The sequence below is a fragment of the Lynx canadensis genome, chromosome B3, assembly GCF_007474595.2.
Source record: "Lynx canadensis isolate LIC74 chromosome B3, mLynCan4.pri.v2, whole genome shotgun sequence".
Classification (NCBI taxonomy): Eukaryota; Metazoa; Chordata; class Mammalia; order Carnivora; family Felidae; genus Lynx; species Lynx canadensis.
The window spans coordinates 39,419,180-39,440,872 of record NC_044308.2 but is presented as its reverse complement, the minus strand read 5'-3'; the positions used below and the strand labels follow the sequence as shown (position 1 = coordinate 39,440,872).

The window sequence follows — 21,693 nt, the reverse complement described above, 5'->3', positions numbered from 1 at the left end:
AAATCTAGCCAACACAAAAAGTTTTTTAAAAAAGGGCAAAGGATCTGAATAGATAGTTCTCCAACGAAGATACACAAATGGCCAATAGGCACATGAAAAGATGCTCAACATCATTAGCCATCAGGAAAATTTAAGTCAAAATAACAGTGAGATACAATTTCAAACTTACTAGGATGGCTATAATCAGTAAGATGAATAAAAGTGTTGATGAGGATGTGGAGAGACTGGAAACCTTACACAATGGGAATGTAAAATAGTGCAACCACTTGGGGCAAATAGTCTTGCAGTTCCTCAAAGGTTAAACATATAGCTATCGTGTGACTGAACAATTCTGTTTCTAGGTATCTAACCAAGAGAAGTGAAAAACATACACACACATTCATGGTAGTATTATTCCTAACAGTCAAAAGGTGGAAACAGCCTAAATGTCCATAACTGATGAGTAGATAAAGTGTTGGGGCACGTGGCTGGCTCAAGTGGAAGAGTGTGCAACTCTCGACGTCAGGGTTCTGAGTCTGAGCTCCATGTTGAGTGTAGAGATTACATGCATGCATACATACATAAAAACTTAAAGAAAAAAAGCAAGAAAGTGCTGATACATGGTGCAATATAGATGGAGCTTAAGGACAAAATGCTAAGCAAAAGAAACCAGACTAGATACTATATAATTCCATTTAAATGAAGTATCCAGAATAGGCAAATCTACAGACAGAAAGTAGATATACTAGTGGTTACCCAGGGTTAAGGGACGTGGGAAGGTTGGAAGGTGATGATTAAGGGATGTGGGGTTTCTTTTTGGGGTGATGAAAATGTTGCACAATTCTGTGAATACACTAAAAGCCATTTTAAACTTTAAATGAGTGAACTGAATCACACTTGAATTATATCTCAATAAAGCTATTAAAGTCTAGCAGAGAAGACTTTTTTAAGTAATCCTCTGGGCATTCAGCTTATAAGAATTTGACTATCCAAATGGAAAGCCCCAGTACAAGAGAAATGTGGGACATCTATCTAACACACAAGGTAAATCACTAGTCAATACTGCTATTTTAAAAATATTGATCTGGAATTAACAATGGTAAAGAGGAAAAACTTTTGAAAGAGTGGTAAATATGCCTATCCCCATATTCCTATCTTGAGAACCAGCAGAAAGTTTCCAAAGCAGAAAATTAGGTCAACCTGAAACCGATGGTCCACAAATGTCTCAGCAAGTTAAACAAGTCCAAAAAATTAAAGAGTGAATCTAAGATATCTACTAGACTGACCAGTCAAAGGACACAAAAAGTCAACTCCACATTTTATACTTACCCTTCCTTCAGCATCAATCATTATTTCTGACATCTTAAAGGTGACTTTTGGATTTGCTGTGCCTTTAGAAAGAGATAGAAATGAACAGTAATGCAGATCCAAAATTATTCAAACAAATTTTGCCAGATCAATCCCCTTTACACTTTAAGTCGGGAACTTGGTAGAGTCAGGGCTTTATTGTATAAGAATCTCAGAACTCCATCTCAAATTCATAATTTTCACCATTGGTATATAAAAAAAAAAAAAAGAGGTTAAAAACATCAAGAGTAGGTACGAAATAAAGAAAGGAAATGCTGTATCATTTTGTAATTAAATACTATAAACGGGGTTGCCTGGGTGGCTCAGTTGGTTGAGCATCGACTCTTGGTTTTGGCTCAGGTCATGATCTCATGGTTGGTGGGACAGAGCCCTGCGTTGGGCTCTGTACTGACTGCGTGGAGCCTGCTTGGGATTTTCTCCCCCTGCGCTCTCGCCCCTCCCCTGCGCTCTCTCTCTCAAAATAAATAAATAAACTTTAAAAAATTGCTATAAACAGCAAAATGGGAAAAAATTACTGATTTATTAAGAACATAATCCCTTAAAAATCTTTATTTCCTAGCAAAGACACCTTTTTATTCATTCCTTGAAGTAACCAACCAGCTTTGTGCACTTCCCAACCTTTGAAAAAAAATTAAAAAAGATCAGCCTGTAATTAAAAAATCTACTTCAGGGGCACCTGGGTGGCTCAGTTGGTTAGGTGGCCAACTCTTGATTGTGGCTCAAGTCATGATCTCGTGTTTCTTGAGTCCGAGCCCTGCACTGGGCTCCACACTGTTATAGTGTGGAGATTCTCTCTCTGTCCCCTCTCTCTGCTCTTCAGTGTGTACGCTTTCCCTCAAAATAAATAAATAAACTTAAAAAATTTTTTTAATTTTTCTTCTGTGACACTTAATGAACAACCCACTTTTACTAAGTCTGTAAATGATCAATGTTGACCATACCTTTGGATGACTGCAGAATCAATCTTGTTTGGAAAGCAGAAATGAGTAAATATAAATGCCAATGGAATATAGTACCTGTTTTAGGATAACGGAATGAATCTGCCCTCCTTGTTTCCAACATAGGGGATGTAACATGAATAATTTCCACCTCAGATTCATCATTTTCTTCATACAAAATTCTAAGAATTTTGCTGCCACTGGGAGCTTAAAAGGAATTTAAATATTGTAAATTTAGAAGAACTGTTCCATAGAGTAATCATAACTGACCATTTCCTCTAGTAGTATATTTCCCATAGTGAAAAACAATTCATGTATAAAATATACTGCATTTTGTGTATGAAACTATCATTAGCCTTTGTTCTAAGAAGGTGAATTATTGTTAAATCACTTTTGCTGGTTAAGGGTTACTCCTTTTGGAAGGCAAAACCTGAAGATACTTATGTACGTATATATATTTTTTTAAACTTTTAGGTAGGCTTCATGCCCAACATGGGGCTTGAACTTATGACCCTGAGATCAAGAGTCACATGCTCTACAGACTGGCACCCAGACTGCCAGCCAGGCACCCCTGTACATATACATCTTTAAACAGCAAAGGGGTGCCTCGGTGGTTCGGTTAAGCATCCTATTCTTGATCTCTGCTCAGGTCTTGATCTCAGGGTCGTGAGTTCAAGTCCCAAGTTGGACTCCATGCTGGGTTCCATGCTAGGGGTGGAGCCTACTTTAAAAAATTAAAAAATTAAAAAAAAAAAACAAAACCAGCAGAAACACATTTGTGAAGGTCTTCAGTCCCTGCGTACCTTAAAATGCATTCCTTGTTGAAAAGTGAATTACTTAATTATAACATTTCCTTTGATAAAATAGATGCAACTTAAAGAGTCCAGTTTTCTCTTAATAGTTACTCTAATTCATGTAAAATCTTGTTCTAACAAACACAATTATGGCAAACATTTTACATATTAAAATTAAATGTCCAAATCTAAGACATGGCTTAAAAATAAGTATTTTTAATAGTCCCTTAGAGAAGTGTTTAAAATACGAGCTGCTAGGATGCTCCTTCAGTGCAGCATGAGACTCTTGATCTTGGGGTCGTGAGTTCAAGCCCCACTTTGGATGTAAAGCTTACTTAAAAAAAAAAACAACAAAAGCTGGCTGCAAATAATTACTAGGTCATGAAATGTATTAATGGGTAATAACCAGCATTTAAAATGTATAATGAACAAAAAAATACAATATAAGAGTACCTTTCACATAAGGATAAATATTGCTCCATGAAATTTGTTTTCAGTTTTTGTATATAATACATATATGAATTGTTAGGGTTGAATGTAAAGCAAATTTCTAAGTGGATCAAGGACAAAAAAATCTGAAAACCACTGCTTCACGAGATCTGCTTCTCGGGCAGTAAACACTTGCGAATTCACCCAGAAAAAGGAGGAATTTGTGCCCTTTTTTCTGATCCATTCATACACTAATTTGGTCATACGTTCAGGTAGACTCTCTAGTCAATCCTACATTTTTTTAACAATGCATTCAGGTGTAGTATTTTTTATTTTTCCACCAATGTTGCCAGCAAGATCAGCTTCTAGAAGAAAAAGTGGTAAAGAGTTGAAGGACCTGAGGTACTGAACTGCAATGGAATTATTTTTATTAGAATTCATTATGGTGGGATATAGCCTGTATATTTTAAATAACTACTGGTAGGATCCAATTTTCAAGACTTCATAAGCTACTATTTAGGACTCAGAATCTATGCACTTAACTAACTGGGAGTTACATCTCATAATACTTTGATTTATAATATTTTGAACTCCCTTACTTGTTTCAGCTTCTGGACACCACCAGTAGCCAGAGTATCTATCAAATTCTTCTTGAAGAACAAAGGTAGCAACTCCAGCTGATCTGGGATCTTCTTCCATGTTGGCTAGCTCTAGACAAACATGAAAGGCAAAATCACCACAGGAAATTCTCCATCTTTTCATAGATACTAAGCACAATGATTTAGTTTATTGTGAAATGCAGCTGTAGTACAGTGGTGAACTCTGGAACTAAATGGACTGGATTTAAATCTGAGCTCCATCATTTACTAACTGACTGACCTTGGATAAATCACCCAACCTCATTCACTGCAGTGTCCCATTTGTAAATGGGGTTGTTAGAATTAAATGAGTTAATTCACATAAAGCACTTAGAACAAAGCCTGAGCCAGAACATAAATGTTGGTTATTTCCCCATTTAGCTGGGGTCATAGGAAACATGAATACATGTAGAGTGTCACAGTGATTTGTATCTTCTACACAGAAAAGTCCAACTTTAGACCTAGAATGGCTCCTACAGATCAGGTAATTCATCACTCTTCCTCCCCTTCTTCCATTCAACCAGAACATCTCAGCTTTCATCTGTTTTACACTTTCCAGCAAATAGTTTACAGCATATAATTTGAAGGGAACTCCTGCTTTAAAACTAAACCCCCCAATGGGGTGCCTGGCTGGCTCAGTTGGGTAAGCATGCAACTTTGGCTCAGGTCATGATCTTGTAGTCCGTGAGTTTGAGCCCCACATTGGACTCTTTGCTATCAGCATAGAGCCTGCTTTGGATCCTTTGTCTCCCTCTCTCTCTGCCCCTCCCCCACTGGTTCAATAAATAAATAAATAAAACCTCCCCAAACCATGAAGCCATAATTTTTAAAGATTTCATGACATGGAGAAATGTTTACAATGTAACTGAATTTTAAAAAGCCATATTACTAAATGGCATGTACACTATAATTTCATTTAAAAAATGTTAAACATATATTTTATTTTTATTTATTTGAGAGAGAGAGAGAGAGAGAGAGAGAGAGAGAGAGAGAGAGAAAGAACCTCAAGCAGACTCCATGCTCAGTGTGGAGCCCAACACAGGGCTTGATCCCATGACCTGAGTTGAAATCAAGAGTTGGACTGAGCCGACTGAGCCACCCAGGCACTCCCCAACACTTTATTTCTTAATTTTTTTAAATGTTTATTCATTTTTGAGACAGAGAGCAACAAAGCATGAGCAGGGGAGGGGCAGAGAAAGAGAGGAAGACACAGAATCTGAAGCAGGCTTCAGGCTCTGAGCTGTCAGCACAGAGCCTGATGCAGGGTTCAAACTCATGAACCATGAGATCGTGACCTGAGCCGAAGTCGGATGCTTAAACCAACTGAGCCACCCAGGCACCCCATCCCCAATATTTTAAAATGCTTGTTTCCGGGTAGTTGAACATTTGACTCTTGATTTCGGCTCAGGTCATGATCCCAGGGTGGCAGGATAGAGCCCCTTGTCAGTCTCTGCACTGGGCATAGAGCCTGCTTGAGATTCTCTCTTTCTCTCCCCATCTGCCCCTTTCCCCAGCCTGCGCTGTCTCTCTAAAAAAAAAAAAAAAAAAAAAAAAAAAAAAAAAATGTTGGGGATATAAATTAAAATGTGGTTCTCTCCAAGTAATGAGACAGACTATGGACAAGCATTTTGTTAAATTGCTTTATAATTTACAATATCTTAGGTATATATATTTGTGATAAATGTATACACTTGTATAACCACACGTCATCAAGACAGAATATTTCCAACACCTAGAATGTATTTTCATGTCTCTTCTCAGTCAATGCCCATTATCACCCCAGAAGCAACCAATGATCCGATTTCTATCATCATAGGTTAGTTCTGCATATTCTAAAATATCACATAAGTGAACTCATATTTGCTTTTTGAAATTCATCAAAGTTGTTACACATATCAATAATTCACTTCTGTTAATTGCTGGGTAGTATCCCATAGTATATCACAGTTCCTTTATCCATTCACCTGTTAATGGGTTATCTGGGCTACTTCTAGTTATTGGCAACTATGAATAAAGATGTTAATCTTTCTTGTATAGGGATCTTTGTGGGTGTATGCTTTCATTTCTCTTGAATCAGGACCCAGGAGTGGAATGCCTGGGTAGTATGGTAAGTGTTCATAAGAAACTACCACAGTTTTCCAAAGTACTTGTATTATTTTATATTCTTACTAGCAATGGATGAAAGTTCCTTTCTAGTATTTGTGTTCAGAATTAATCTTTTTCACTTTAGCCAGTCTAATGAGCGTATGGTAATACCTCATAGTGATTTCAATATTATAAACCAGTTTCAATGTATTATTTTTGCTTATCTGTATTTTCTATATATTGTCTGAAACAAATATGCAAAATGAACCCATAATCCGCTACCCCAAAATCTGAGTCCAGAAGTGTTTGGAACTCAGAATTTGGGTGATTTTTCATATATATTATATATATCTACCATAAAATTATATAACATCTCCAGCAGGGGAATCAAATACCCTGTAACTGAATACACCAATATTCCTACAGCAAACTTATGAATAGACACACTAAGTAGGATTAAGATTATAAATATCCTCAGGTCAGTTCAGGTCAGATTTTGCCACCAAATGAGTTTTAGCACCAAGCCAGTGAAAAGTAAGCTCAGTTTTTAAGAGTTATTTGAATTTTGGAGTGAATGATATAGCCAAAACCAGTGTTCAGTTTTCCTGGATCTTTAAACTACCCCAAAGGTGTATCCACGCTACTGTTTTATATTTTGTTCCCTTTGGATGTGAAAACAGGTACCACTCATTTTTATCTCCCTTTCACTGACTACAGACCTCAATTATTAAGAGTTATTTATTAAATGAATAAAAGCTATCGCTTTGTTCGTCTGATACATCATTTGATAGTAGAGGCTGGTACTGTATTACTTTAACATTCCTTTATCATACCAGGCAGAAAATAAACACATGCACTTGCTCACTGACTAAACTCACCTACAAGCAGACTTTCACTTGGAAACTTATTGTGAATAAGAGGAGTAAGAGTGAAGACACTTATTTTGTATTTACTTTTCTATTTAAACTAACATATTGCACTTACCATGTATCAGACACCATCCTAAACACTTCACAAATATTAACTCATTAAAACCTCATAACAGCACTATAATGACCTGCCCTTTTAGATATGGAAACTGAGAGGTTAGGTCACAGAACTAAAAACTGGTAGATCTGGAACCCAAACTCAGCTCTCTGGTTCTAGACTATATCTTTAGTACACTAATCTTGAAAATGATAAACATATCACAACCTACATGCACAGAAAGGAAAAATAATAAAAACAATATTATAGCATCACACAGGGCTCCGGTGCTTTCTACTTTACATTCTGTCAATCCTCACCATAATCCTGTGTGAAAAACAATTCTATAGAAGAAAAAATAGACTTAAAAAATGCCTTAATTCTATCAGTTACTGTCAGAACTTTGTAATCCCAGACTCAAGCACAATAACTAGTATGTACTGAGTGTTCAATGTCTGTTGAAAGCATGAACAAATGGCTAGGATTTCCAACCCAGATTTACGAACCACCGATCTAATCCTTCCATTGCCACTAGTAGCTGTTCTGATTCCCGGACTCCAAATGGAGACCCATTAAACACCAAAACATGTACTTTTCACTTAAAAACTTCCCTACTCCATCCCCTTTTAACTGATGTTCTAGTTTTAGATCATTAAACCTAGATCATTTCAACAGTCAACTTTTGGTGTTCCTGTCTCTAGTCCTGTGCTTTTCAAATATAACTTTCACAAAGTATCCAAAACAATTTATCTATCATATGACTCTGCCCATACCACCCAATTGATAAAAATGTTTCAGTGGACGCCCATATCATTCTAGAGACCCTGTCGATTTACACGAGATACAGGTTACCCCTGTCTTGGCTCTTTTTATCTGCCAGCCTTACTTTTCCCTTCTTCTGGACTCATACCTTATACTTTAGGAACCATCAGATTGCTTTAACTCCTCACAAACATCACTTTCTGCATCAAGACCTTTCTCATGTGGTCCCCTCACCTGGAGTGTACAGGCTAATGTGTACTCGTATCTAAGATGAGTTTAGGTGCCAGTTAGGTGTCATCTCTTCTGGGAAGCCCTTCCTGAACACTACCCTCACTGATGCTCTTATAACACCCTATGTTTGCTTATCACTGTTTTATCATTCATGTAGTTTCCTTGAGGGCCAGGGTTATGTCTTATTCAACTCTGTATTCTTAGTTCCTGCCGCATTACCTGGCACACAGGAACTTAATGTATTTTTCTTGACTGAATAGTTAGAACAGGTTTCTTGACTTCTAATTCAGTGTTCTTTCTACCAATGTAAATTGTTCAGGAAAAGGCTTCTTCTATAACACTGATTATCCTAATAATGAAAAAAATATTTGTTGTCAATACACTATTGTATTCTAAAATAATTTATTAAGAAAGATGCCCAGGGACGCCTGGGTGGCTCAGTTAAGCATCCAACTCGATTTCAGCTCAGGTCATGATCTCATGGTTCATGAGTTCAAGCCCCATGTCAGGCTCCGCAATGACAGTGCAGAGCCTGCCTGGGATTCTGTGTCTTTCTCTCCTTCTGCCCCTCGCCTGCTCACTCCCTCTCTCTCAAAATAAATAAATAAACATTAAAAAAAAAAAAAGATGCCCAATAAATCAGATTTGTGAACATTAGATTAAGCAAGAGTTGAACAAATGAATTTTTAAAATTTTATTTATTATTATTTTTTAATGTTTTATTTATTGGGGCTCCTGGGTGGCTCAGTCGGTTAGGTGTCCGACTTCAGCTCAGGTCACATTCTCAGGTTCATGAGTTTGAGCCCTGCTTCTGGCTCTGTGCTGACAGCTCAGAGCCTGTAGCCTGCTTCAGATTCTGTGTCTCCCCCTCTCTCTGCCCCTCCCCCACTCACGCTCTATCTCTCTCCATCTCTCAAAAATGAATAAATGTTAAAAAAATTTAAAAAAAAAAAAATTTTTTTTAATGTTTTACTTATTTGGTGGAGGGAGGGGCAAAGAGAGGGGGACAGAGGATCCAAAGTGGGCTCTGTGCTGACCAGTTGACAGCAGTGAGCCTGATGTGGGGCTTGAACTCAAGAACCATGAGATCATGACCTGAGCTGAAGTCGGACACTCAACAGACTGAGCCACCCCGGCACCCCTGAACAAATGTTTCACTATGAAACTTACTAACTTTAAGTTGTTTCATGTGTTCAAAGAAAAAGCAATACACTATTTCCCATATTTCATTTGTATGAAAGCTTTAGAGGAAAACATTCACATCTTTAGAGGAAAACAAAGCACATCTGTGCTTTGAGTAGCGCTTAGTATTACTATAATCACTTAATGAAAATTAAATATTTCCATAATACACACAGTTCTACAAAGTGTTGTTATTCCTATTATGACAAAATAACTAAGTAGCCTCTCCAATTTTTGGTGCATATTAGGCCTTTGTTTCCCAAAAACAAGATTAATTTTTTAAATTGAAATTTGATTTTAATGAGAACCATTTTGGGGTAATTCTGGCAGTCTTACTAAGCGAAAGGAACAATCATGTCAGAGGCATTACTGTTGTGCTTTCTGAAAATGAACATTCAAACAAGGTAGCGTTTTGCATGTGGTAAGTACTATGTATCCTCTGTACTTTTTTATTAATTTTAAAGATTTGAATTTAAAATATGAAGGCCAGCCACCTTGCCTCCATTTCATAAAGTAAGCAAGAGCAAAATTTTAAAAATATTTTTCAGAAAAGCAGATTTGCAGAACTATGTGTTACCATTGTGCACATAGGTGAGCCTTCTTTCTTCTCTGGTTACAATGTTGGATATCCAAATATCATTGCTGTGTATAAAAGCAATCCAGTCTGGATCAGCCGGGCATAATTTAGGATCCATACGAATGTTGGGACAGCTAGTCTCTACTAAATTTGGCCGTAAGGGTTGTTGCTAGAAAAGAAAAAACATTTTTAGGAAAGTATCAGGCTGATACATACATACTCATTTGCCAACACCCTTCAAATGAAAAAGAATTCCAAGTAAAATGTCAACTATGATAATTGCTCCTCAGAAAAATTCACTTTTGGGGCACCTGGGTGGCTCAGTTGGTTGGGCAGCTGACTTCGGCTCAGGTCATGATCTCACAGCTCATGAGTTTGAGCCCCACGTCAGGCTCTGTGCTGACAGCTCAGAGCCCAGAGCCTGCTTCAGATTCTGTGTCTCCCTCTCTCTCTACCCCTCCCATGCTCACGCTCTGTCTGTCTGTCTCTCTCTCAAAAATAAATAAACATTAAAAAAAATTTATAAAAAAGAAAAATACACTTTTGCATTCCTTAACTTATAAGGACAGACTCATTTTTTTTTTTTACTATAAATTAGAAAGCTAAGGGTAATAGGACAGTAAAGACAATATAAGGGCACTTCATAAATTTTGCTGTCCATACCTGTTTAATGGAGTAATTATTGTTTGTTAAATACTTTTATTAAGCACTTATTTATTGAATATTTATTAAATATTTCAAATTAATTTTACCAATATAAAACAGTTTGCTCAAAAAGATACAACAAAAGCCAGAATCATACAATTTTAACAAAAGGTCTAATACCATGTAAAAAATTGTCTGGACTAAAACCAAACATTTAAAAACCATTTATTAAGATGAATTAAGCTGGGGTGCCTGGGTGGCGCAGTCAGGTTGGCTCCAGTTATGATCTCATGATTCAGGAGTTCAAGCCCCGCATCGGGCTCTGTGCTGATGATGCAGAGCCTGCTTGGGATTCTGTCTCTCCTCTCCTCCTCTCTGCCCCTCCCTTGCTTGTGGTGTCTCTCTCTCTCAAAATAAATAAACAGAACTTAAAAAAAAAAATGAATTAAGCTTTTAGGGGAACCAAAAATAGATTGCCTTGTGATAACATTATCTTCCAAGATCCCCCTCAGCGTTTACTCAGAAAATGGGCATTGCCCTTTACCATATCTTCCTATAGAGCAAGTGTCTTTAGCTTTAAAAAAATTGCATATTGGGGCGCCTGGGTGGCGCAGTCGGTTAAGCGTCCGACTTCGGCCAGGTCACGATCTCGCGGTCCGTGAGTTCGAGCCCCGCGTCGGGCTCTGGGCTGATGGCTCGGAGCCTGGAGCCTGTTTCCGATTCTGTGTCTCCCTCTCTCTCTGCCCCTCCCCTGTTCATGCTCTGTCTCTCTCTGTCCCAAAAATAAATAAACGTTGAAAAAAAAAAATTAAAAAAAAAAAAATTGCATATTAATGTCAGTGTAAAAAGGATTAACTCTCAACACCGGAAACTAATGCCCATTTATCTTGTTTTCTTTACTATTAAATTTTTCACTTGGTGGGTAAATACAATTTTTTGGTTTAATTACCTTCCTGATTTGGATGCAAACAGCCTTTAGGATTTAACAGATTTAACAAGTAGTAACACCAACTTACAGTAAATCCTTGTGGCCCTCCATCTTTTACATGATAAATTCCACTACCAGCTTGAAAGAGAAATGTTCCACTTCCTTGGTGATAATCATAAGAAGCAATTCCAACGGTTCCAATGCGTTTTCTTTCTCTTAATAGTTCTTCTTCTCGAGAATACATTCCATAGTCCAGTGTTGCCTAATGCAAAAGGAAAGAGAAGTCACCTATTCGGTCTTCTGAAAGCTTGCTTTTTACTTTTGGCAAAAACTTTCCACCGAAATCCTAGTATCTCCCGTACTATTGAGTCTACATGTTGAGGGGGTCTAAAATGTGTCCGCAACTTTAAGCAAACTAATTCCAAGAAGTCTGTGGAAAGATTTCCTGGTAAAGGATCTCTAGATGATTACTGCATATATTAGAGAACAAGAATTGTCTTATCACCTTGGCTTGGCATTCTAGATCTTCTACAACCTAACTGAGCAGTGATGCACGTAATTAAGAGCACAGACTGTGAAACCAAGTGGTTTGAATCTAGGCTTTGACCCTCAATAGAAGTCTGACTTTGGGAAGTGGCTTAATTTCTTCAAAAGTAATTTTCCTCACTTTTGAAATAGTTTTCTTATCATCTACTTCAGCTTTGTGAAGATTAATTTAGATAAAACATATCAAGTGTTTAATACAATGATTGGCATAGAGTTAAGGTCTCAAGTATCAGCTGTCATTAATACTTTTCCAACACATCTATTAATACTCTTCTAATAAAATCCTAGATTAGGCTTGTCACATCACTGACATAAAACCCAACATATGAGGTTCTGCCTCCTGGCCCTTGTTCCACTGTCCTCCTTTGAAAGGCTATTTTTCTTTCATCCAAGTTTTACCATTATCCCAAAACCTTAGCTCTAATTTAACCTTGGCAAGGAAATTTTCCTGATCCACTATGGGGTACAGGGATTTCTTCTGTGAAAATGATATAAGAGTTACTGCCTCTTTTACTTATTTGGCCATGGTACTGGCCAAATTTTCACTTTTTTTTTTTTTCAGTATTTCTGACCAGAAATAGTTAAAACAAACAAACAAACAAACAAACAACTTAAGACCAGAATCTGTGTCATTTCATTTTCCTACCTGCACGATCTGTTAAAATCTCCCTCAAAGACTGTTTGTAACTAATGATTGATAATGATAATAATTTCCTAAGCTAGAAATACTATTTGATAGAGGCATAAAATTTAAAAAGGAATATAAAGAAAACAAATTTAGTAAGTGCTAACAAAAAAATTACATCCACATTTTCCCTAAGAGCTCTTTATACTTTATTTGATTATGATAAATAAGGAAAGCAGACATGGTTTCTGCTATCAAAGAGTGATACCTTAAAAAGGAATCTAGATTGAGTTTATTGGCAGGAATGCATCACTCCAAAACTAAGCTAGCACAATGAGAGTAAACATTGCTCAAGGATGGCAAATACATGTGTGTACCTGCAAATCTAAAACAAGGTTAGGTGAGGTTAAAAATGAAACACCCTGGGAATCTTGCGAAAAACCCATCTAGTTTTTTGTATTCTTTGTATCTATCACTTTTTAGTGAATATTTAATTACATATATATACATTCGTACCTGTGTGTGTCAGACTCTAAAAGAAAAAACTAGCAAATTCAATGAACATATAGTTTTATTAATTCTGATCTCTTTGTTTTAAATATCTGTTAAAACTGTTTCCATTGAAGCCTAGAGCAATTCTGAGAATATGATCATATTTTAATTTCTCCCTTCCTATTCTCCCTGAATGTCACTGGACGTGGGCCATATTTAATATATCTTAAAGTTTAATAATCAGAACACAAGACATTTCAGAGCTAAGAAATTATTTCACAAGAGGAACTCTGTACTCATAACTTCGTAACTACGAATTTTGTTATTTGAAAGAATAACAAGGAAGATGATAAAAATAACCAGGAAAAAGATCAATTACAGGGAACAAGGTTAGCTCTCCAAGACATTAAAAAATTAAAACATCAATAAACAGAATGAACAATGGCAATGGTACAGAAGAGAAAATCTAAAATAGAAAGCTGAATATAGAAGTTTGTAAGAAAACAATGGTACGAAAAGGTGAGACTTTTAAAATCAGTGATTACTGATTTAAATTTTAAATCAGAATTACTCCATAGCCATATGCAAAAAGATAACCATGAATCCACTTGTCACATATTCCAAAGAGGTCAGAGATTTAAATGTTAAAAATGAAACCAACTTCCGCTTTTAGCCAAGATGGAGTAACAGGGACTAGGCTTATCCTCCCACCTGAAACAACTGAAAAACTGAGCAAAATATATGAAATAATGTTTTTAAGACACTGGACATTAGACAACAAAGGACAGTGATCTCTGAGAAATGGGAACCAAATGAGGTGAGCATTACAGTTGTCCCAGCTAACTGCTCTGACAGTTTACAGATGTTTGCACAAGAAGGGTTAGTCAATGGATCAAAGAAGAAATCACAAAGGAAATCAGAAAATACTTTGAGATAAATGAAAACACTGTATCAAAACTTAAAGCATGCAGCAAAAGCAGTGCTGAGAAGGAAATTCGTAACTCTAAGTATCTGCATTAAAAAAGAGATCTGGGGCACCTGGGTGGCTCTTGATTTTGGTCCAGGTCATGATCTCATGTTTTGTGGGATCGAGCCCCGCACTGGACTCTGTGCGGACATCGTGGAGCCTGCTTGCTCTCTCTTTCCCTCTCTCTGCCACTCCCCTGCTCACATACACATGTGCCCACTCTCTCTAAATAAATAAATAAACATTAAAAAAATTAAACTTAAAAAACAGAGAGAGAGATTGGGGCATCTACTGGCTCAGTAGAGCATGCAACTCTTGATCTCAGGGTTGTAGGTTCAAGCCCCATGTTGGGTATAGAGTTACTTAACAATAAAAATATTAAAAGAGAGAAAGAGAGAGAGAGAGAGAGATCTGAAATCAATAACCTATCTTCCACCTTAAGACACTAGAAAGAAAGAGCAAACTAAATCCAAAGCAAGCAGAAGTGAGAAAATATTCTAAAATAAACTGGAAATAAAATACAGAATAGAAAAACAACAAAGCCTAACGAACCAAAAGTTGGTTATTTGAAAAGATCAAATTTAGCTAAAATGAAGAAAGGTCATTTTGAATGATCTTAAAGAGATTAAAAAAAAAGATTATGAGGGAACGATATAAACAATTCTATGCCAACAAATTCAATAATGTAGGTGAAATGACTGAACTCCTAGAAGCACAAAGCATCAAAAGTGACTCAAGAAGAAACAGAAAATCTGGGAACGCAAGCTGGTGCAGCCACTCTGGAAAACAGTATGGAGGTTCCTCAAAAAACTAAAAATAGAACAACCCTACCACCCAGCAATTGCACTACTAGGCATTTATCCAAGGGATACAGGTGTGCTGTTTCGAAGGGACACAGGCACCCCCATGTTTATAGCAGCACTATCCACAAAAGCCAAAGTATGGAAAGAGCCCAAATGTCCATCGATGGATGAACAGATAAAGAAGATATGGTATATATATACAATGGAATATTACTCGGCAATCAAAAAGAATGAAATCTTTCCATTTGCAACTACGTGGATGGAACTGGAGGGTATCATGCTAAGTGAAATTAGTCAGAGAAAGACAAAAATCATATGACTTCACTCATATGAGGACTTTTAAGAGACAAAACAGATGAACATAAGGGAAGGGAAACAAAAGTAATATAAAAACAGGGAGGGGGACAAAACAGAAGAGACTCACAAATATGGAGAACAAACTGAGAGTTGATGGAGGGGCTGTGGGAGGGGGGATGGGCTAAATGGGTAAGGGACACTAAGGAATCTACTCCTGAAGTCATTGTTGTACTATACGCTAATTTGGATGTAAATTTAAAAAAATAAAAAATAAAATAAAAAAATAAAAATAAAAGAAATAATTAGAAGCAAAAAAAAAAAAAAAGAAGAAGAAGAAGAAGAAACAGAAAATCAAAACAGACCTCTAATGAGTACAGATTAGGTCAGGATTCAAAAAACTACCCACAAAAAGCCCAGGACTAGATGGCTTTACTGATGAGTTCTACAGAAAGAATGAACACCCATCCTTCTCAAACTCTTGGACGAAACACTTTCCAACTCATTTAATGAAGTGAGTATTACCCTGACATCAAAACCAGACCAAGACATCACAAAAAAAATAAATAAATAAAACTACAGACTAACATGCCCTAGGACTATAGATGCAAAAATCCTCAATAAAATACTGGCAAACTGAATATAGCAGGATATTAAAAGAATTATATATGAACAGGTGGGATTTATCCCAGGAATGTAAGCTTGGTTCAACATATAAAAACCAATCAATTGATATTAATACAATAACAAGGGAAAAAGTGATCTTCTCAATAGACACAGAAAAATCATTTGACAAAAGCTAACACCATTTCATGATAAGTGTTCAACAAATTCGGAATAGAAGGGAAATTTTTCAATCTGATAAAGGGCATCTATAAAAAATCCATAGCTAAATCAGTCTCAAAGGGAAAAAACAGAAGTTTTCTCCTCAAGATCAGGAAAAAGAAACGATGTCTGCTTTTACCACCACTATTTAACAGGTACTAGAGGTTCTAGCTAGGGTTAGAAAGGAAGAAGAAAAACATCTCTATTTAGAGATGACATGATGGGGGCGCCTGGGTGGCTCAATCGGCTGAGCGTCCAACTTCGGCGCAGGTCATGATCTCACGGTCCGTGAGTTCGAGGCCCGCATCGGGCTCTGTGCTGGCAGCTCGGAGCCTGGAGCCTGCTTCGGATTCTGTGTCTCCCTCTCTCTCTGCCCCTAACCCACTCGCATTCTGTCTCTGTCTCTCTCAAAAATAAATAAACATTAAAAAAAAATAAAAAAAAAATAGAGATGACATGATGTTATATGTGAAAAACCCTAAAACAACCTACAAAAAGTATTAGAGCTAATAAATGACGTCAGCAAAGTTACAGAATACAAGATTGATATACAAATATCAGCTGCATTTCTGTACACTAGTAATGAACAGTATGAACATGAAATTAAGAAAATAACTTCATCAAAGGGGTGCCTGGGTGGCTGAGAGGGTTAAGCCTCAGACTTCGGCTCGGGTCATGAACTCACAGTCTGTGAGTTCGAGCCCCGTGTTGGGCTCTGTGCTGACAGCTCAGAGCCTGAAGCCTGCTTCGGATTCTGTGCCTCCCTCTCTCTCTCTCTCTCTCTCTCTCTCTCTCTCTGCACTTCCCCCGCTCACCCTCTGTCTCTCTCTGTCTCTCAAAAATAAACATTAAAAAATTAAATAAAAAAATAACTTCATCTAAAATATCCTCAAAAAGAATAAAATACTTAGGAATAATTTTAACTGAAGAAGTACAAGCGTAGAACACTATTTAAGTAAAATAAACATCTAAATAAATGGAAAGATATCCCATATCCATGATTGGAAAACTTAAGATTATAAAGATGGCAATATACCCCAAATTAATCTAGAGATTCAAAGACTGCCTATCATATCTGCCTTTTTTCCAGATATAGATGAGCTGATCTTAATAGTATTGATATGGAATTTCAAAGCAATTTTGAAAAAAAGCAACATTGGAGGACTCACGTTTTCAAATTTCAATAGTACAAAGCTACATTAATCAAGCCAGTATGGTGCTGGCATACAAACAGATTTACAGGCCACTGGAATTGAACTGAGAGCCCAGAAATAAGCCTATACATTTATGGTCAATTGAATTTCAACAAAGGTGCTAAGGTGCTAATCAACAAGGGTGCTAAGACCATTCCATGAGGAAAAGAATAGCTTTCCATAAGAAATGGTAGGACAACTGGATTCCACATGTTAGAGAATTAATTTGGACCCCTATCTCACACCACATACAAAAGGTAACTCAAAATGAATCAAAGATCTAAATGTAAGAGCTAAAACTATAAAACTCATATATAAGAGACAAAACTGTGTGACCCTAGATTAAGCAACAGTATTTTAGATACGACATCGGAAGCACAAGGAATCAAAGGAAAAAAAAAAGCACAACTGTACTTTATCAAAACTTAACCGTGTGCATCAAAGAATGTCTATTCGTTTCCTAGGGCTGCTTTAACAAATTACCACAAATTTAGTGACTGAAAACAACAGAAATTTATTATCTCACAGTTCTGGAGGACAGAAGCCCAAAATTAAGATTTCAGCAGGGTCAGGCTGTCTCCAAAGGCTCTAGGGGAGAATACTTCCTTGCCTCTCCCAGCTTCTGGTAGCTCCAGGGTTCCCTGGCTCGTGGCAACATAATTCTAATCTTTTTCTATGTCTTCAGATGGTCTTTACCCTTTGTGTCTGTCTCAAATTTCCCTCTCCTTTGTCATATAAGAATACCAGTTACTGTATTTAGGGCCCACCCTATACCCAGGATTATCTCATCTTGAGATCTTTAATTACATCTGGAAAGACCCTATTTCTAAACAAGGTCACATTCACAGACACCTTTAGGATTTGGACATATCCTTTTGGTGGTGACTATTCAAACAATACAACACTATCAAGAAAATAAACCACAAAAACCCCCAAACAACCTGCATTAAAAAATGGGCTAGGAATTTGAATAGACATTTCTGCAAAAATACACAAATAACCAATAAGCACATGAAAAGATGCTCAATATCACTAATCGTTAGAGAAATGCAAATCAAAACCACAATGAGATACCACTTCATACTCATTAAGATGACTACTATAAAAAGCCAGAAAATAATAAGTATTGGTGAAGATATGGAGAAATTGGGACTCTCATACACTATTAGTGGGAATGTAAAATGGCGTAGTAGCTATGGAAAATATTACGGCAATCTCTCAAAAACAAAACAAAACAGAGTTACGTGATCCAGCAATTCCATTTCTCAGTACATACCTAAAAGAATTAAAAAAGGAACATGAAAGCATATTTGTACACCCATGTTCATAGCAGCATTATTTACAATGGTGAAAAGGTGGAAGCAACCCAAGTGACTATTAATGATGAATGGGTAAATAACATGTGGGGTGTGTGTGTGTGTGTGTGTGTGTGTGTACGTACATACATACACAATGGAATATTATTCATCTTTAAAAAGGATATTCTGATACAGACTACAAGATGGATAAACTTTAAGTACATTATGCTAAGTAAAATAGGTCAGGTACAAACACGGTGTGATTCTATTTATATGAGACACCTAGAGTAATTATACTCCCAGGAACAGAAGGTAGAATGGTGGTTGCCAGTGGCTAGGTGGAAAGGTAATGGGAAGTTATTATTTCATTTGTACTGAGTTACGGTTTTGCAAGATGAAAAGGTTTTATGGATGGATGATGGTGATGGATATACAACAATGTGAATGTACTTAATACCACTTATTTGCACTAATGTACACTTAAAAATGGTTAAAATGGTAAATTTTATATTACACGTATTTCAGTGCAATTTTTTTTGTAATGAAGATGTAAGAACTTCAGATTAAGGTAAATGATGAATAGAAGAAAAAGGAAGTCTCAAAAATGTCTTATCTTCCATAAAGGAGAGACCAAAGCTATTGTGTTTAAATATACAGATCTAAATTAATGATTATAGTACTAAACTCTTGCCAAAGGTAATGATGACGGATCGCATACTAATTAATGACTACTGCAATTCAAGAAAAAAAGCAAAAAGGCAACTCACAGAATGGGAGAAAATGTTTGTAAATCAAATATCTGATAAGTACCTTGTATCCAGAATATATAAAAAAACCTCTTACAACACAAAATTAGAAAGACCCAATTTAAAATGGGCAAACAACCTGCAAAGAGATTTCTTCAAAGAAGATATACAGATGGCCAATAAAGACATGAAAAACTGCTCAACATCACTGATCATTAGGGAAATGCAAATCAAATGACTGAGATACCTCTTCACACTCACTAGGATGGCTATAACCAAAATGACAGATAATAGCAAGTGTTAGTGAGGATGTAGGAAATTAGAAGCCTCATATGTTACCGGTGGGAATGTAAAATGGTGCGGCTGCTATGGAAAAGCAATTTAATACTTCCTTAAAAGTTTAGACAGTTAGGGGCGCCTGGGTGGCTCAGTTGGTTAAGCGACCGACTTCAGCTCAGGTAAAAAAAAAATTATACAAATTTTAGACAGTTACCACATGACCCAGCAATTCTACTCCTAGATATATATACCCAAGAGAACTGAAAACATAAGTCTACAAAAAATGTCATATATGGTAAAAGCAGAATTAGTCATAAAAGCCCAAAAGCTGAAATGACACAGATATCCATAAGCTGATAAACAAAATGTGGTACAGCCATGAAATTAAACATTATTCAGCCACACAAATATTGTTATCTGCTACAATGTGAATGAATCCAGAAAATACTGTGCTGAGGGAAAGACACCAGTCACAAAGACCCACATATTGTACGATTCCATTGATACGAAATGTCCAGGATAGGCAAATCTACAGAGACTCAAAATAGATGAATAGTTGCCCAGGTCTGCAGGTGAGCAGCTAGGTGGATGGGGAGTAACTGCTGATCGGTTTCCGTTTGGGATGACAAAATATTCCAAAACTAGATTGGGATGATAGCTGTACAGCTCTGTAAATATACTAAAACCCAGTGAATTCTATACTTGAATGAGTGAATATGGTATGTGAATTATATCTCAATAAAGCTGGTAAAAAAAATTAAAAAATGGAAAAGCACATTCTGTGCTAACACTAATTAGAAGAAGGCTAGAGTGGTTATATTACTATTAAATTTCAGAGTAAAACATGTTGCTAGAAACAGAGAGTGTCATCTTGTAACAATAAATGAGCCAATTAATCAGGAAGACATAACCATCCTATCCACTTATGTACCTAACAAAATAGCTTCGACATATACAAAGCAACAACTAATAAAGCTGCAAGGAGAAATAGTTAAACCTACAATCATGAAATGGAAATTTCAACATTCTCTCTCAATAACTGATCAAACAGAAAATCAGTAAGGACATAGGAGACGTGAGCAACACAATAAATTGATCCAAGTCGTTTATAAATGCAGTAATAGCAGAACACATATTTTTCTCAAGTAAACACAGAACGTTCACCAAGATAGATCATATTTGAGTCGTAAGACAAGACTCAAAAACTGGAAAAGATTCGAGTCATACAAATTATGTTCTCTGAATACCAGAGAATTAGATTAGAAAGCAAATCTCTGGAGAATACACAAATACTTGGAAACTAAATAGTACACACCTCAATAAGTCATGGGGTAAAGGGAAAATAGGAAGTATTTTGAACTAAATGAAAATGGCAACACAACATATCAAAATATATGGGATGCAGCTAAGATGGCACTTACAGGGAAATGTGGAACACTAAATGCCTATTTAGTGAAAAAAAGAAAGGTCTCAAACTAGTAACATCAGCCACTACCTTATGAAACTAGAAGACAAATGAAATTCAAAGTAAGCAGAAATAAAGGAAATAATGAAGACCAGGGGATAAAACAATGAAACAGAAAATAGAAAATGACAGAAAAATTAATGAAACCAAACTGATAAACCCTTAGATTAATTAGAAAAAAAAAAAAAAGAGAGAGAAGACACAAATTACACAGAATATCAAGAATGAGAGAGGAAAATCACCACAGATTCTGCAGACATTAAAAAGATTAGGGAATATTATGAAACTTATGTCAAAACATTCAGTAACACAGGTGAAATAGAAACATTCCTTAAAAAACACAAACAACCAAAGTTCAGTCAAAAAGAAATAGATAACTTGAATAGCACTACATCTAATAAAGAAATTGAATTTGCAGTTAAAAACTTTTCCACACAGAAAACTTCAGGTCCAGATGGCTTTACTGGTGAATTCTACCAAACAAATTCTTCTAGCAAATTAAAAAGGAGGAAATGACTTCCAACTTATTCTTGGCCAGCATAACACCATTACCAAAATCATATACAGAAATTACAAGAAAAGGGGCGCCTAGGTGGCTCAGGTTAAGTGTATGACTCTTGATTTCAGCCCCACGTCAG

At 36.4% G+C, this 21,693-nt stretch overlaps 1 protein-coding gene across 3 annotated transcripts in view; it reads right to left on the bottom strand.

The window, feature by feature from the left end:
• The window catches only part of DPP8 (dipeptidyl peptidase 8), a 67,738-nt gene that overhangs the window by 31,157 nt on the left and 14,888 nt on the right, over positions 1–21,693 (bottom strand). For all 3 annotated transcript variants that reach the window (XR_003969411.2, XM_030317907.1, XM_030317906.2), the window contains 5 exons: positions 11,611–11,784; positions 9,950–10,118; positions 4,108–4,218; positions 2,364–2,492; positions 1,309–1,370 (listed from right to left, as the gene is read on the bottom strand). Coding sequence is in view for 2 of the 3 variants with exons in the window: in XM_030317907.1 (XP_030173767.1) it covers positions 1,309–1,370; positions 2,364–2,492; positions 4,108–4,218; positions 9,950–10,118; positions 11,611–11,784 (645 nt within the window). In the remaining variant the exon portion in view is untranslated. The remainder of the gene's footprint in view (positions 1–1,308; positions 1,371–2,363; positions 2,493–4,107; positions 4,219–9,949; positions 10,119–11,610; positions 11,785–21,693) is intronic.